This window comes from Scyliorhinus canicula, chromosome 6, assembly GCF_902713615.1.
Source record: "Scyliorhinus canicula chromosome 6, sScyCan1.1, whole genome shotgun sequence".
NCBI classification, from domain to species: Eukaryota; Metazoa; Chordata; class Chondrichthyes; order Carcharhiniformes; family Scyliorhinidae; genus Scyliorhinus; species Scyliorhinus canicula.
In genome coordinates, this window is record NC_052151.1 from 128,067,831 (window position 1) to 128,086,412 (window position 18,582).

An 18,582-nucleotide genomic window follows, 5' to 3' on the forward strand; every position below is an offset into this window, starting at 1 on the left:
TATTACTGGGCGGCCAACATCGCTATGATAAGGACGTGGATGGTGGGTACGGGGTCTATTTGGGAGCGGGTGGAGGCGGCTTCGTGCAGGGGCTCCAGTTTGGAAGCCCTGGTCACGGCTCCTCTACCGCTGCCGCCGGCCAAGTACACCACCAGCCCGGTAGTGGTGGCGACCCTGCGGATATGGGGCCAGTGGAGGAGGCATGTGGGGGAGATGGGGGCGTCTGTCTGGGCGCCAATCTGCGACAACCATCGGTTTGCCCCCGGCAGTATGGATGGGGGATTCCGAGTATGGCGGCGAGCAGGGGCGGGAAGAGTGGGTGATATGTTCCTGGAAGGGAGCTTCGCGAGTTTGAGGAGCTTGGAGGAGAAATTTGGGGTGGTAAGGGGAAATGATTTTAGATACCTACAGTTGCGGGACTTTGTTCGTAGACAGGTCCCATCTTTCCCGCGCCTCCCGCCAATGGGGATCCTAGACAGAATAGTCTCTGGGAGGGATGAAGGGGAGGGTAGAGTCTCGGGTATTTATAAGGTGCTCATGAGGGAGGAAGGGTCCCAGACAGAGGAACTGAAACTTAAATGGGAGGAGGAGCTAGGCGGGGAAATGGAGGATGGGCTGTGGGCAGAGGCCCTGAGTAGGGTAAACTCGACCGCGACATGTGCTAGGCTCGGGCTGATCCAATTTAAGGTCGTTCACCGGGCCCATATGACGGTGGCTCGGATGAGCAAATTTTTCGGGATAGAGGACAAATGCGCTAGGTGCGCGGGAGGACCAGCGAACCATGTTCACATGTTTTGGGCATGCCCTGAGCTGAGGGGGTACTGGGAGGGATTTGCGGGGGTCATGTCCCAGGTGCTAAAAACAAGGGTGGTGATGAGCCCAGGGGTGGCAATTTTTGGGGTTTCGGAAGACCCGGGCGTCCAGGGGGAGAAAGAGGCCGATGTGCTGGCCTTTGCTTCCCTGATAGCCCGGCGACGAATATTATTGGCGTGGAGGGACTCAAAGCCCCCGAAGACGGAGTGGTGGCTTGCGGACATGTCGAGTTTCCTGGGGATGGAAAAAATCAAGTTCGCCTTGAGGGGTTCTGTGCAGGGGTTCACCCGGAGGTGGCAACCATTTATTGACTTCTTTGCGGGAGAGTGAGCGTCAGCAGGGGGGGGGGGGGGGGGGGGGGGTTAGAGTAGAGTAGGACGGAAAATATGGCGGGTAGTACCGGTGGGAGGGGAGCGGGCTTGTGCAATATGTTACGGTGGAAGTATTGAAAGTACGTGGATGTTTGCACATTTTTGCCTTTTTTGCTTCCTTTCTGATGATGTCTGTAACTGTTTATAAAGCCAAAAACTACCTCAATAAAATTGTTTATTAAAAAAAAAGATTGTGTTCTAAACATTCATGAAAAGGACTGTTTGATGCAAAATGTAATTTACTGTAAAAACAAATAGGCCCTTCTCCCATTAATGATAACAAGGTGAAACCTGTTAACAACCTGTCTGTTGTAAAGAACTTGTTTAAACTTCAACAGAAATGCAGAAGAAGTGAATGTTTTTGACACTGCCTTTCTCTTACATGATGATAAGACAAAGGTCTTTGCTGTCTGTGGGAACACCCAGTCTCACTGAGTAGATTTTTATTTCACTGGGTAGATTTTTATGTCATAGTTAGTAATAGCAACTACCAAGCTCAGTTTATTGTACAGTTAATGCATATCTGACATTCCAGGCATAAATCTGAGAAAGTCACTGGACATGCAACTGGTTATTCAAATGCTAGACAAATTGGTGTTCAAACTCTTACCCGGTACTGTTATCAGTTGTCTCATTTAAATAAATACTTTACAATGTGTCCGTGCATTCATTCCATGAAAAATGTGATAGGCATTTCTCTGAGTGGAGTGAGTTTTGAATAAGCACTTATGCGCTGGCCTCCAATACCTTTTCACCGAAACAGCCAAAGTGGTCAGGTATTGTGGTGAGAAAGAGGATTGGGATATTTTGGCAAAGAGAAATTTTTTTTAACAAGAATTTACAATGGAAATTTCTCAACAAAACAACTTTCCTGTAAGAGAAAGTAATTTTGTTACATAATTAACAACACATTGTAAGTTTTATGCGAAGTATAAAATGCAATTCTCAGTAGAATTACTACAGCGAAGGAACAGAAAAGACGACCATATTCTATAAAATATGGAATGGACTGGTGGGAATTGACAGAAACAAGTACCTAGAAATGACAAAACATGAGGTAACCATCCGCACCATCAATAAGGGCACATGGTCAGGAGACTATGCTCAAGTTCCAATTTTAGGGCAGCACGGTAGCATAGTGATTAGCACAAATGCTTCACAGCTCCAGGGTCCCAGGTTCGAATCCCGGCTTGGGTCACTGTCTGTGTGGAGTCTGCACGTCCTCCCCCTGTGTGCGTGGGTTTCCTCCGGGTGCTCCGATTCCCTCCCACAGACCAAAGATGTGCGGGTTAGGTGGATTGGCCATGCTAAATTGCCCGTAGTGTCCTAATTAAAGTAAGGTTAAGGGTGGGGTTGTTGGGTTACGAGTATAGGGTGGATACGTGGGTTTGAGTAGGGTGATCATGGCTCGGCACAACATTGAGGGCCGAAGGGCCTGTTCTGTGCTGTACTGTTCTATGTTCTATGTATGTTAAGTATTAGTTAGATTTATCAGTACTAGTGAGATTTACTAATAGTTGTGAGGTTGATTAAGTTAAGGCTAAATAAATTGAAGTTAATATAAGTAAGCAGAGTAAAATAAAGTTATTGTAAGTGAAGTCAAGTTAAGTTATGGTAAGGCATCTCAGTCATGTGGAATGCATGCCCTATAGTATGAGGGAAGCAATGGATGCTACCAGTGACCTAGGCAACCACTAGTGCAGGAAGTGTCACCAGCTGCAGAAAGTTGAGTTCCAGGTTTCTTTGGAGGTGGCACAGTTCAGTAACTATCCCTCAGTGAAGCTTATTGAATGTACTACTGCTAAGGCACAGATAGGAAGGAAATGTGTACACTGAAGATTCTAGGTGGATAAAACCTTTTGCAAAGATCACTCTTTTTCCTTCCTCTGTCTGTCTTCCTTGCTCCTCTGCTTCACCTCTCTCTGATGCTACATCCCAAAGTACTTGCAACTATAGCCCCCAGAAGCAGCTGGTGTACTCCAAGACCTTCCTAAAGTGTGCAATTCCTTCCAAAGCTCCAGCAATACTTCCTTATGACTTACAAAATCTTAGTCAACTCCTCAACTACACAAAGATCCATTGCACATCTCAATGAATGCTCAATCTCGCATTTTTAAAAGATAGCATGAACTTGACTGGCCTGGTCCAAAATGGCTGGCTGGACAGCAAATCCATTAAGACGCTGACTAATGTCAGGATCTGCCCACTTTTAATGCTTCATTGTATGCATTGGATAGTTGCCCCAACGTCCTCCACAATGTGTAGATCAGTATGTGCCACACCAGAAGTTGTTGGTAATTGTGGTGATTGTAGATCTGAGTAGATGCAATACAACTGAGCAAGCACTAGTGGGAGCACAGGAGAACTATATATACACAGGGACAGGAAGTGACGACACACTCCATGGAAGGCAGAACTCGTAGCAGGACACAGACACAGGCAGCATTTGAGGTAGCCGTACGTTAAGCTCTGAAGACAGAACAAATTCACAATAAAGCATCTTCTCCACCTTTGAGACTACGAGCTTTATTAAGACACGAGGAACAACACATAGTACCAGGAGTGGCTTCAGGCGCTTACTATTTGACGACCCCAGGAGGGCAGGTAAGAGAGTCAACCTCATTGTTTTTTTCTTTATAAATTTAGAAAACCCATGAGGAACAACACAGTAATGGAACTAACCACCATTTTATTCCTCGCCAACACCCACAGCACTGAAATCAGAGATGCCAAGCAACTGAGTTTTGTGGACTTGCTCCAAGACAATGTAAGATTCTCAGAAGTTAAGATTTCTGCAAGAGATGTGATCACAATATAATGTAGTTTCTTTGGATATTGACATTTTCCAGTAAACAGACTATTGTTACACTTGTTTTACCATCATCAAACAGTGAAAATTTGCAATGAACTTCACACTACAGATCACTGGAGCTTGTAACTTTAATAGAATCCTGTGGGCATTAAATCCTGATGTGAGAAACGGCAGTTGAAGTACCCAGCTAGCATTATCATGTAGCTTAACAGCTCAGTTAATCAGGGATTAGCAGCATTCTCTCCCAAGCCAATTTCACAGAATCACAGAATTGTTACGGCACAGAAGGAGGTCATTCAGCTCATTCCATTTGCACCAGCTCTGCAAGTCAGCATTATGACTTAGTGCCATTCCCCTGCCTTTTCCCACACCTTTGTGGATTGTTTCTTTTCAAGTAATCATTGAAAGCCTCAATGGAACCTGCCTCCACCAGAATTCCGGCTAGTGCATTCTAGACCCGAACCTCTCGTTGTGTGAAAAAGTTTGTCTCACATCACATTTGCTTCTTTTGCAAGTTACATTAAATCTGTGTCCTTTCATTCTTGATCCTTTTACGACAGGAAACATCTTCTTCCTATCTACTCTGTCCACCCCCTCATGAGTTTGAACATCTTTATCAAATTTCCTCTTTGCCTTCTTCTCTCCGAGGAGAACAGCCCAATCTATTCTCATAACTGACGTTTCTCATCCTTGGACCCATCCTTGTCAACCTCTTCTGCACTGTCTCCAATGCACATCCTTCCTACAGCGTGGCACCCAGAATTGTACATAATATTCCAGCTGAGGTCTAACTAGTCTTGTGTAAATTCAGCATAACTCGTTGCTCTTGCATACTATGCCCCTATTAATAAATTTCAGGATATTATATGCTATACTGACTGTTCTCTCCACCTGTCCTGCTTCCTTCAATGATCTTTGCACATACACACCAAGGTCCATCTGCTCGGCACCCCCTTAAGAATTATACCCCTTATTTTATATTGTCAGTCCACGTTCTTCCTACCAAAATGCATCACCTAACACTTTTCCGCATTGAACTTCACCTGCCATTGATCTATCCACACCAACTTGTCTATGTCATTTTGAACATGCCCAGCATGTCCAGGTATTAATTACTTACAAGCATCTCCACTGGACACCGGACTCTGAAAGCAAGTGCTCTCATAGAAACTTGGTTGTGGCAGAAGACTCCAGGAGGACAGCAGGAACTCTTTAGCAATTTCCTTAAAACATCTCTGAAGCGGCCAAACAACCCTGCTAACTTATGGAAGTCCCTGGTTTGTAACCAACCATAATGGAGAAGGCTCATCCAGGAACGCATCAAGAACATCAAGTATTTCCATCAGAAAGGTGTAAAGATGAAGTCTCGAAGTCAGAGCGAGCGCACAAAACTTCGAACAGCCCCTCAACCCAACCCTTCAATCACTAGCCTGCCCTGCATGTGGCAGATCACACATTGGACTTAGCAGCCATCACAGAACCCATTGAATAGGGGTGGAAGCAAATCGACATTGATCCCAAGGGACTGACTAAAGAGAGAGTCAGAGGATTGTATAGCTATCTAGTAAAATGTCCACCATTCCTTCTTCGGCCAGGGACAGGCAGCAGCCATAAAGACAAGTTGACAGCTTACCTTGGAGCTTGTGCCTTTATTGCTTTGAAGGAATCAGAGCAATGCAAACACAAAGGGAAGACTCAGACCATACTTTTTCAAAGTGTCAGGCTCAGACTGAAAACCAACGTGTAGCTATCCAGATACACACGTCAGCTTTCTCTTCAGATCTTGAGCTTCTCTGAGAAAAGAAAGTGAGGGGGTGGGGTTTATGCCATCGTTCTGGTGATGTGGGTCTGACATAACAGGTACCCAGCTCACCATCTGCGGCCATGATCAGAAGGACCACGACGCCAACCTCCACCGATTTCTCCAAACCTCCCAGAAACTCAATCTCACCTACAATTGCGTTTTCCGCACTACCAGACCAGCCATCCTCGGCTATGTCGTGGAAAACGGAGTCCTGGGCCCCGACCCGGACCGTATGCGCCCCCTCTTACAACTCCCTCTCCCTCATTGTCTCAGGGCCCTCAAGAGGTGCCTGGGATTCTTCTCTTATTACGCCCAGTGGGTCCCCCAGTATGCGGACAAAGCCGGCCACTATTTAAGACCACACTCTTTCCACTGTCAGCTGAGGCCCGCCAGGCCTTCAACTGCATCAAGGAGGACATCGCCAAAGCGGCCATGCGGGCGGTGGATGAATCCGTCCCCTTTCAGGTGGAGAGCGACGCCTCAGAGGTTGCTCTCGCCGCCACTCTGAATCAGGCAGGGAGACCAGTCGCCTTCTTCTCCTGAACCCTCTCCGCTTCGGAACTTCGACACTCCTCAGTCAAAAAAGAAGCTCAAGCCATTGTGAAAACCGTGCGGTACTGTAGGCACTACCTTGCAGGTAGGAGGTTTACCCTCATTACCGACCAAAGATCGGTTGCCTTCATGTTCGACAACTCGCAAAGGGGCAAAATAAAAAATGATAAAATCTTGCGGTGGAAGATCGAACTCTCCACCTATAATTATGACATCATATATCGACCAGGGAAGTTCAACGAGCCCCCAGGTGCCCTGTCCCGCGGCACATGCGCCAGCGTGTAAGACGACCGCCTGAAGGCTATCCACAACGACCTCTGCCACCCGGGGGTCACCCGGCTCGCCCACTACGTCAAAGCCCTAAATCTGCCTTTCTCCACCGAGGAGGTAAAAGCCATCACCAGGGATTGCCCGATCTGCGCGGAGTGCAAACCGCACTTCTATAGACCAGACAAGGCCCACCTAGAAAAGGCATTCCGGTCCTTTGAACACCTGAGCATCGATTTCAAAGGGCCCCTCCCCTCGACCAATCGAAATCTGTACTTCCTCAACGTCATAGACGAATTCTCCCGCTTCCCCTTCCCGTGCCCCGATATGACCTCCCACACAGTCATCAGAGCCCTGCACAGTGTCTTCACCCTGTTCGGTTTCCCCAGCTACGTACATAGTGACAGGGGTTCGTCCTTCATGAGCTGCGTCAGTACCTGCTCGACAAGGGCATCGCTTCGAGCAGAACTACCAGCTATAACCCCAGGGGGAACGGGCAGGTGGAGAGGGAGAACGCGACGGTCTGGAAGATCGTCCTACTAACCCTCCGGTCCAGGAATCTCCCGACCTCCCACTGGCAGGAGATCCCCCCCCGACGCGCTCCATGTAATTAGGTCCCTCCTATGCACTGCCACTAACCAGACCCCTCACGAGCGATTATTTGTTTTCCTGAGGGGCACTACCACGGGGGCTTCGCTCCCACCTTGGTTGAGGACACCGGGCCCGGTTCTCCTCCGGAAGCACGTCCGGACACACAAAACGGACCCACTAGTAGACAGGGTACTACTGCTACACTCAAACCCACACTACGCCTTTATTGAATACCCCGACGGCCGTCAGGACACCGTTTCCCTCCGGGACCTGGCGCCTGCAGGATCCACCACCACCACCAGCGCCGAGGTACCCCTCACACTATACCCCACCCAACCCCCCATGCCCTGCGCCCCCATGCCTATAGGTTTCCTGCCCCTCTGCGCCCGTCACACCTGTCAGGAATGGAGCTCGGACCAAAACACCCCGGAGTCCACCCTCATATCCACACCGACCGTCACCACCCAGCCACCCGAAGAGGCTGCAACCCCGGTGCTCTGCCGATCCCAAAGGACGACTTGGCCACCGGACCGGCTCAACCTGTAGATCCGTCACCCCCGCCGGACTTGATTTTTTTTACAGGCGGTGAATGTGGTGAATGTAATTCACACTGTATTGTATTGTGTCCTTGTGGGCTCTATCCACAGGGGGAGATGAGGAGCTTGTACAGGGCTCCACCCTCCGCTCCGCCCATGGATCCGCCCATGGCCCCTCCCAGTACCGGAAGTATAATGTGCTGCAGCCGTGTGAGCCTGCCCTCAGTTCTTCTGGTCGCAGGCAGGCTCAGTTGTAAGTCTATTAAAACCACAGTTTACTTCCAATCGTGTCTCGAGTGAATTGATGGTCACATCACCGGTGTTGGACTGGAGCGGGCACAGCACAATGTCTTACAACAGCAGGTTAAAATCCAACATATTTATTTGGAATCACAAGCTTTTGGAGTGTAGCTCCTTCATCAGTTGAGTCAGGGTGACAAGTCAAGGAGTCAAGGAGGGTGGAGAGCAGGGGATGGCAATTCCACATCTTGGGAGGAATCCATACCTTGGGTGAGGGAGGGGTGTGGGGGTGGTGGTTGCAGGGAGTTGGGTTGCCAAACCAGCAGAAACTCCCCACCCCAGCCTGTCCACATGGCTGATAGCTCTTGCTGGGCAGCTTAGAGACCTGTCATGGACCTCTCCTGCCCTATGTTAAAGCCCAGTGACTGTGGGAAAAGGTCATTAAGTGCCAATTAATTGGCCACTTGAGGGCTTTAATTGGCCCACAGGAATGATGCATTCCCTGCCACAGATCAATACCTGTGGGGGTGGGCAGGGAATGTGTATGGCACCACTGGCATGGCACCTAATTTTACTTTCTATTCCATTCTGCCAACAAAGGGGCTGAAAATGATAGCCAATGTCCCTGTTCTTAACAGGATGGCAATTTCCATTTTGATTTTTCAGCATGCAATCATAGCAACCACCTTCCTGGGCCCACAGTAGAATGGGCTGCACCTCTTGGAGCTTGGGAGTGAATCCCATTACAACCCCATGAGTCAAGCAGGCATCCTAGAGAACAGCGATATTGCGGAAAAAACAGAGAGAATTGCATTTCCTGATTTTCCTTGACTGTCATTGGTGATGTCATGAGGTTCACATTGACAATGGGTGAAAATCTAATTTTAATGGATTTAAATACATTTAAATATCAATACCCAGTTCCCCCTGCCACATGATCCCCCCTCGCTGAAAATAGAAACCTCGCCGACATGACATCATGTTGGCGAGGTTTACTAGAACCTTTTAAAAACTAGATTCAGTCGAGGAAATCCCTTCAGTGGCACAAAGGTCAGTCAAGGCCCCTGCGGAAAGTAAGGGTCATGCCTGAGCAGTGCCCAGGTATTGCCCCCTGGCACAGGTTTACACTGCCAGGTTGACACATTGCCGACAATTCGGTGCCAAGATGTGCTAAGGGGCAGTGCCAGGAAAGTGCCATGGGCGGGCTCTTGTAAGAGCCCCATTGATGGGGGTTCCATTTATTAGTGGTGGGATGGAGGAAGCATGGACAGTGAGGGAGAAAGCCACGATGGTGTGTGTGTGGGGGGGGGCTCGATACCTCCATGATGGGGGCAGGGGATTTCACTTCAGGCTCACACGGCTGCAGCACTTTATACTTCTGGTAGTGGGAGGGGCCATGGGCGGATCCATGGGCGGAGCAGGGGGTGGAGCCCTGTACAAGCTCCTCCCCCTGTGGGCAGAGCCGCACAACGGCTCACAGACATAGCCCACAAGGACACAATACAATACAGTGTGAATTACATTCACCACAGCCAGCATCTCCACATCTTGTCCATCTTGTTAGAGCCTGCCAGCCTGGCCCCAGGCAGACCCTGGTCTTGACTCACAGTCGAGGCTCCATCATTAAACAGCTTCCTCGGGGATTGCTGCAGTCTTGGCAGTGGATATTGCTCCCAGCGGCACTGCTGGGACAAGACAACTGCCAACCATTAGATTGGCTGGCAGCTCTCCGAGGTGGGGTTTCTTCATTGAGCAAAAGTTCAAAAGAAGTCTGGAAAAATGACCGAAGGATATAGCAATAAATATTCTTATAGATTTTCACAGCCCTACCTGAACCTGAACATGTATTTATTGTGGGCAGGTTTATTACTCTTTGCCAATTTGGTGTTAACAGTAGAAAATTGCACATGGACAGAACACCCTTGGGGTCTCATTTAAACATTGGAACTGGGAAAGGAGCAGAGGTTTTTGATGCAACCTTTCATTCATTTCAGTGCAATGAAGATCAGGTGGATTCTAATTCATTCTGCCAGATTACCGGCAACTCAGAGACAACAAAAATCAACCCAATTTGTACTTATGCAAATACTATAAGACTGTGTGCATCTATTAGAAAAGGCATGCATCTTAACTTAAATGTAAATAAACTATTACTCAAGACATTCAAAATGTGCCCTCTGGTCCCAAGATTATTGGAAACTGGAAGACTGAGACCATATAATCTAAATGTCAGGCTAGTTTAGAAATATGACAACTGCTGCAATTATTTTCCATGAGGCATGTATTGGGCAGTCTTTAGAAAATTGTAGACAAAAATATCATACAAATATGTCCTTCAAAATCAATTCAAATGATAACAGTATAATGGTACTTTCCTTCAATATTTAGTTGCGTCTGGTATTAATCAATTCTCTGAGATGAAGCCTGAAATGTGCAGCAGGTTTGCATGTTCCTATTGATATCATAATAATTTTTAACTTAACTGTTTCTGTATGACTGTTAAACAGATTTTACATCAGTTTGTTGCTCTTTTGTTAAAAATGGCTGCTCACCTACTGTAACCGTGAGATAATGGGACAATCAAGCATGTGGGTGTCCATGAGCAATTTGCACTCTAATTGTTGCACGTGCAACATTAATCAGGCTGCATAGCTTTTCTCATTTTTGTTGTGAGGTCATTCACCAAAGAGTTCAATTGCATCCTTCTTGAGTTTCCAAGGCACTGTTTTCCTTATGAGAAGATGTTGTCTGTGTTTCATGAAGCAAAGGTTAGGGCAGTTGCACAAAGATGTGAAATCTCCGCGCTCTTGTGCAAAACAAATACAATTATCTGGGTTCTGTTGTTATTTATATGAAAAAAGGTTCCATCCTGATACATTAAAAAACATAAATTTGTAATGCCATGGTATCAATTTTAATTCTCCCTACGCAAACAATCAAGTCTATGTACAGCCATGAATTAAGACCAGCACCACATTTAGCTGAAGTAAAGTTGCCATGCTCCCAGATGACCATAGGGTGCTTTCCCCTTTGAGGGTGAGAGCTGACTGGGGTGATTTAACCTGAGGATCACCACACCTTGGGTGAGGGACATGTTTGAGAAGGCAGGGCCTTCATGAATAATCTCTGGCAGTATGGGAATTGAACCTGTACTATTGGCCTTCTCTCTGCATCACAAACCAGCTGTCCAACCAACTGAGCTATACCAGCCGTCGGTTTATCTGCATTTATCTGCAAGCTGGGACAATATGGTATCTATGACTATTTGTCCTTCCAAAAAAAACCAAACTTTGCCCTATCAAAGGTCGATTATAGTTATGAATTTAGATACATACAGTTTAATATAAAGTTATTTCTGTTTGATAGCTGACGGTGAAAAAACCTTTGAGCATAAGCAAGCTCTCCTTCCAAAAAAAGCATGTTCTTTCTATGTATCCTGTGATTGTTTAACATTAATTATTGTGGCACAATACATAATATAACCAAACAAACCTCTCATTAGGTATAATTATGCACAGCCACTACTTTGAAACCTTTCCAAGCATACGTAATTGAACAAACACTCCAGAGGGTACTTCAACTTTATTCGGCAATAAAATGGTGCAGAAACACTTTAACACGTTTTGCATAATAAAATAAAGTGGTTCAGCATCATTTAAGTTGCTACAGTGTTATAACCTCTTCTAATAAAAAAATATGCAAAATACAGATGGCCTCTTGATAAAATTATTTGAAACTCGTGTATACAGTGCGAGGAATTGAATCATGAGTGTATATGATCTGCCAGAACACATGTTTTTCGAACTTTAATGCAGCCTGAATAATGAAAAATTTACAAGAAATGCAATATAATCTTACCTCATCAAATTGTGCTTCTTCTTCACAGTTTTCGAGTACTCTTGTATAAAATGAGAGCCCTTGAAATTTTACAAAACAAAAGTCAGTCAACAAAGAAAATTTAAAAATAATTAAATTACATTTTATAATCTAAATTCAATTATATTTAACTTGAAATTTAAAATGAGCACTAATCTGCCTAAACCACCCAAAGTAAATCTTAATTTTGTTTGGCATGTTCTCAGTGAGCCTTTAACAAACCTTCGGGTCCCTGAGTCCCGGTTTATATTGTGCACGTGTGTGAAAGGCAAACGGTCATCTCCTTGGTATTCATTTGAAAATTATAGCATTAGTTTTAATTTATAAAGGCAGATTACAATTTTGAGTATGAAGAAGTGAAAGAATACGCTGGTTTGCAGAATCGCATTAGAAATGAACTCATTTCTGAAATGTTGCATTCTGGAATCTTACAGAAATGTTGGTGTTAATCCCTTATTAATTTGCTGTCAGTCTAAATTCAATAAAATCTGAGATGGATTTGCAGGTATCATATCATTTAATAATAACTAACTTGCAAGGCTGACTCAATCCATAGGACCTCAGGACACACATACTGTCTTCTGCAGAGCCCAGGATAAAGAGAGACTGGGAAGACAAAGGGTCTCTACAGATATATTCAAAATCACAGTAAGATTCACATATAAGCTTCCCATTGGTCATTCTATACACCTCCTGACCTGGCCCTATATCCTAATTGGTCACTTTGCATTTCTCAATCCTGGGCCCCTGGTTACCCAGCATCCTTTTCACCATTCTCACCATGAGGCTACCCTCCCCCGAGCCATGCTTTGCTCATCCCTTTGTTCTCTGTCTGTGAACACATTACCCTCAGGGTCCTACTGTCCATCATATTCCTTTGCTCACTTCCTCATTGGGACAAGGCACATGTAATAGAATTGGGGGAAAAAAGAGTAATTGGGACTCCCTTTTCATATACATGTCTGAAAGTGGGCAGTTTTAGTCAGTTAATATTGGGATGTGTTTTCAAGGTACTGTGCACTTATTTTCTTAGCTGTGGACCAGAGTGGAAGTTGCATTTTATTGGTACAAGTTCAATAATTTGGTTATCTTGATTCCAATTGAGTTTAAAATGACTGAGTTTAGGCTTACTCATCCCAAATAATATGAAAATGGCGCATCACAGCCAATTCCTAAACAACACAGGGAATTCCTTGGAACGCACATTTAGTAAACATTAGCAGAGATTAACAAGGCTTGTTATGCTCTCCATTCACTATATTAGCAAATAAATAGATTAAAAAAGAAAGACTTTATATAGCGTCTCATGATCAGCAGATGACACAAGGCATTTCAATTAAGTACTTTTGAAATGTAATCATTGTTACCATGTCAGAAACTCAATATCTGCACAGAACACTCCCTGACAAAGCAATGTTGTAATGACCAGGTCATCTGTTTTTGTGATGTTGATTGAGAAATGAATATTGGCCAGGACACTGGAGATAACTCGCCTACCCGTCCTTGGGATAGTGCCAAGGGATCTTTTATGTCCATAGCATGGGCAGGCAGATGGGGCCTCAGTTTAATGTCCCATCCAAATAACAGCACATCTGACAGTGGAGCACTCCCTCAGTATTGCATAGGGGTGTCAGCCCTGATTTCTGCTCTTCAAGCCTTGGAGCACTTGAACGGCAACAGACTATAATTCAGAGGCAAGAGTACTACCAACTGAACCACAGCTTTATTTTTAAAAATTTAGATTACCCAATTATTTTTTCCAATTAAGGGGCAATTTAGCGTGTCCAATCCACCTACTCTGCACATTTTTGGGTTGTGGGGGCGAAACCCACGCAGACACGGAGATACCACAGCTGACACAAACATCATTAATAGTTGCATTAGAATAGCAGACAGAAGAATACCATACAAATCTGCTAATTCTTCAACTACAAATCATGGTCAATGTTTTTAAACAGATAGTTAAAGTAGTGAAAGAAATGTTATACATTCAAAATATATTCAAACTTACAGTTTGTTTTCCCAATTGTCTATATGACTCTAGGGAATATTGTTAGGACACTTGGCTGCCAGAAGAAAAAACATCAGCTATCAGAGACCACAAGAAATAAATAAACCAAAATCTAAAAGAAAAACCTGAGTTCCTGCTTAAAAATTATCTAGTATTTTAGAACCATGGAAGTACAGCGCAGAAGAAAGCATGTGGTCCATTTTGTTTATTTTTTTGTTACAGCAATCTAAAATTGATCCCAGTCCTTTATGTTCTCCCCTTAGCCCTTTAATTTTGTATCTCAAATGGATCATGAAATGTGAAAAAAGCGTAGGCCGGAGTTTTCCAGCCGTTGCAATTCACTTTCCCCGCTAGCCGTGCACATGTGCCCAGGGGTTTCCAGTGGTGTGGGGTGGCTTAAATGGAAAATCCCATTGACAAATGGTGTGAATATAGAATCCCGCTGCCAGCGATCGGCACAGTACCAAGAAACACACGGCTGGGGGACTGGAGAATCCATAGTTTTTGATTAAATCAGCAGGATTCTTATGAAGTGAGAAATTACTGCTTGTAATATCTGCAGAACAATATTTAGTGTGTTTGAATGGATTGTTGATGGCTAATTCATTCATGTTAAATGGATTAAAGGTTTCATTAAAATATTGGACAGTACAATTTCATATGCACTGTGGACTATTAAATCCAACAATAGTTTCTAGCCAATGATGATTCTTCAGAGTTAGTGCTGTTTTACATTCAAGGTCTAGAGCCAGAAACATAATGAACTGAGCAGTTCCTAGTTACATCTTGAATCAGGTATCACTACTCCAGTGCTTTGTTACCGCAGTGCTTTGTCAGCACATCTACTACCTAATATGGAACACAGGGATATAACTGATGATACGAGAGTCCAAGAAATGTTCCTGTTCCTTATACTCTTTTGACAGGGAGGACAATAATGCTTGGAAAAGTGATCTTCAAAGGACCTATTTTCAATTGGAAATAAGATTTTAGCCAGAGACTATAATTCTCTCGACATTTTCTCAGTACCTCACCAACAGTAGGAAAATGGCTTTACCTGGCAGACACTATTTCCGCCAAGGAAATTCATCCAAGAATCAGGTTGTATCTGTTGGAAAATTTAGCAATCTGTGTTTTGAATTAAACATTGGGCAATATGTACTGAAAAGGTAATGCTGCCTAAATGTTACTAATGTATAAATTGAGAATGACACTTTACCTACAACTCCGCCATTGTCATCAGTGCTTATGTCCCAACCTTTGACTCCGATGATGATATTAAGGAAATGTTCTATTCTGACCTTCACTGCCATTCAAAAAGAATAAAAGACCATTCTTCTGTGGGACTTTAATTTCAGGGTTTCCTGTGTGTCCAATGTCTGGAGTGAAACCATTGGGAAAATTGGTTGTCCTTTTTAACCAGAAGGACAAATACAAACCACATGGATTCTTTTTGGACCAAAACATTGGTGGCCTCCTGGATTATACCACTCTCCAGGTCAAAGATTGAGGTAATGTCTGTATCATTCTATCCATGCATGATAATGATATCTGAGGATTATTTAGCAAATATTGTCCAATCGCTGAATCATACCTAATGTTCGCCAGTAAAGGATGCTGCCGTCAAGCCAAAAAGACAATCTGCCCTTCACACAAATGATTAGTATGCTTTACTAATTTCAGTGCCAGTTAGTATGTGTGTCGTATGTTCTAAACACTGGTGGATCATATCAAACAACAGGTACAGATCGTACCTAACCAGCCCATGCTTACAAAATTCAAAACAACAGTGTCCAACATTAATGTGATTCCATGATTGGACAACATTTGCTAAATAATTCTTAGTGTGCTTAAAGTTACACTGACAACCCATTTAAGATTGTCTGTTGTGTTCGCAGTGAGATACACAGTTGGCCCTGACCTCCACCAAAATCCCATTTCTCCTGTTATCTTTGCTGTGCCATAATCAGCTCGTTCTCCCAGAAACCTTGTATGAAAAACCTCTTATAAACAAGGAACATACATAAACAAACATAATGGGCCATAATATGGGCAGATTGCAACTCTGAATCGACTTATCTGTGCCAAAATCCTTCACTCACGGTCTTGCCCAAAATTCCTGGCTCAGGCCGGGTGGGATTCAGGCAGAGCAGTGGGACACAGGCTCCAGTGACAAAGTGCAATAGAAGCTGTGCGAAGAATGAGATGCACTCCTTAGAATGGCACCAGTTGCTGTAAAGCAGGTCAGATCAGGATGTGGGGAGAACTGTGTGAAATCTGCATGTTTTCCCTGTCTCTGCGTCGGTTTCCTCCGGGTGCTCCAGTTTCCTCCCACAAGTCCTGAAAGACGTGCTGTTAATTGGAATGTTGGACATTCTGAATTCTCCCTCTGTGACCCGAACAGGCGCCGGAAAGTGGTGACTAGGGGCTTTTCACAGTAAATTCGTAAGCTTACTTGTGACAATAATAAAGATTATTATTACTATAGAGAGAATTGGGCCAGGTCATGTTGGCATCAGGTTGGGTTGTGGCAGGTTGAGACGTGGGTTGGGGGAGTGTCGGGTCAGAGGGAAGGTCAGGTGTCGGGGCATGGGGGTCAGTTTGGGGGGATCAGGTTGATAAGGTGGGGCGGTTGGGCCGGGCTGGGTTTGGGGTGGAAAGGGTCAAGTTGGGGAGAGTGTTGGGTTCGGGATTGGAGGGGCAGGTCCAGTCAAGTCAGGGAGGTCAGGTCAAGTATTGGGGAATCCCATTGGGTGGGGATACTCTGGGGAGGTGGGGTGCTCACTTGGTGGATTTGTGGGTCTTCCCTGCGTGATCAGTGGTGTGGGGGTTTCCCATGCAGGGTTTGCACATTCTCCCCGTGTTTGAGTGGGTTTCGCTTTCACAACACAAAGATGTGCAGAGTAGGTGGATTGGGCACGCTAAATTGCCCCTTAATTGGAAAAATAATGAATTGGGTACTCTAAATTTAAAAAAAAACTATTAGTGTATCACTGGCAGCACCATCCAAAGTTAGTAATTTAATCACTTTGTTGGTTCTGGGGTGTGTGAAGAGGCTTGAGTGGAGCAGAAGCCCTAGCATGGATTGGTTGGGCAGAATGGCCTGTTTCTGTGACATTAATCCTTTGAATGTAATCCAATGGGTGGGATTCTCCATTTGAGAGACAAAGTGCTGACGCCGGGCCTGAACGGCGGGTGTTCCACGGTCCCTATAGGGATGGCTGTCCCAGAGCCGTTCAGGACATGCTAATTGGCGATCGAACTCCAACCGCCAGCAGCCCCCTGCACCACGTGAGAACACCCATACTGCCTGCCATGGCCGGGTGCCCTGCACACATGGGCCACCAGCTGCCGACCTCCTCCTGTGCTGCTCTTGTTACAGGGAACACAAGCAGGTGCAAGGTTTCCTGTGTATTAAGATTTGCAGAATAGATAATAATAATAATAATCGCTTATTGTCACAAGTAGGCTTCAATTAAGTTACTGTGAAAAGCCCCTAGTCAACACATTCCGGTGCCTGTTCAGGGAGGCCGGTCCGGGATTTGAACCCGCGCCGTTGGCCTTATTCTGCCTTACAAGCCAGCTCTTTAGCCCACTGTGCTAAACCAGATTATCAACAACTTCCTCTATCTTTCTTTAATTTTTTCTTATTTCTAACTGTAAAATGAGTCCCTTGTTAGTTCTTAATTTCTGTGCCCGGTAGAAGAACTTTCCAGAATTCAATTTTTACACAAACCCTTTATTGCGCTAAGAGCCACCAGCTGTCTGTTCCTTCAAATCAGCAATGTACTGCTATAAACTGATTGCATCCTTTTTAAATTACTTTATCAGAATTACAAAGCCAAACCTCAGAGTGTGGACAGGGGCATACCCCTAATCCAGCTCCTTGCCTGCTCCAAAAAACAATTCAAATTGAATCCAATTCATGGTGCCCATCTCAGGGTATTGTTTGCATTATTTAATTTTCACAACGCAATGGAAATATTTTGTAGGCCGTGGGATTGTTGGTTGGGGCCCAGATGACGATATAGTTGGCACCAAAAATGAAAGTTTGTCCTTGTAATTTATAAATTTATGATGGATGAGTAGAAATAAAAATTACAGGTTAGAGATTTTTCAGATTCATGATGAACAAGGTTTGTAAGGGCATTAAAGAAAGCTGTTTGACATAATTTAACTGAGTCAGGTGGGTGGGCTGAATCGTTTGCTTTTAACACCCACACAGTGGGGAGTCACACAAATTAATGCAGAGGAGTGCTTACTAAGTGCAGTATTTGGACCATTAATACAACACGAGCGCTGTGCCACAGCAATCTGAAGAATGCAGAAATTAAAGCAAATGAAGACCAGTTCCTAGCCTTGCATGAAGGAATGAAGGAGGGAATGGTACAAATGTCTCTGACACCTCCCCATACCCTCTCTAACACACATTTGCTGCAAATCTGGGAGCAAATCACAAGAAAGCTCAATGGTATCCAAAACCCCTTAAGGTATAGAATGTCGCGTAACGCGATCAGATTAATAACTGTTAAACTAATCGCACATTATACCAAAAATAGTGTAGATATGATCATCACTGCTCTTTTACACTTTCGAACTAGAGCCTGTAATTCTAACAAGAGGTTATCCAGATTCAGTTGTGACAGTGTAAACTGCCTAATGAATACTTATAGGAAATAAACTGTTTATGTTCATGTTCTATTTACAAT

At 44.7% G+C, this 18,582-nt stretch overlaps 1 protein-coding gene across 13 annotated transcripts in view; it reads right to left on the bottom strand.

The window, feature by feature from the left end:
- Nucleotides 1-18,582, bottom strand: part of otofa (otoferlin a) — a 500,940-nt gene that overhangs the window by 445,061 nt on the left and 37,297 nt on the right. For all 13 annotated transcript variants that reach the window (XM_038800135.1, XM_038800124.1, XM_038800129.1 and 10 more), the window contains exon 2: nucleotides 11,845-11,903. In XM_038800135.1, the coding sequence (XP_038656063.1) occupies nucleotides 11,845-11,903 (59 nt within the window). The remainder of the gene's footprint in view (nucleotides 1-11,844; nucleotides 11,904-18,582) is intronic.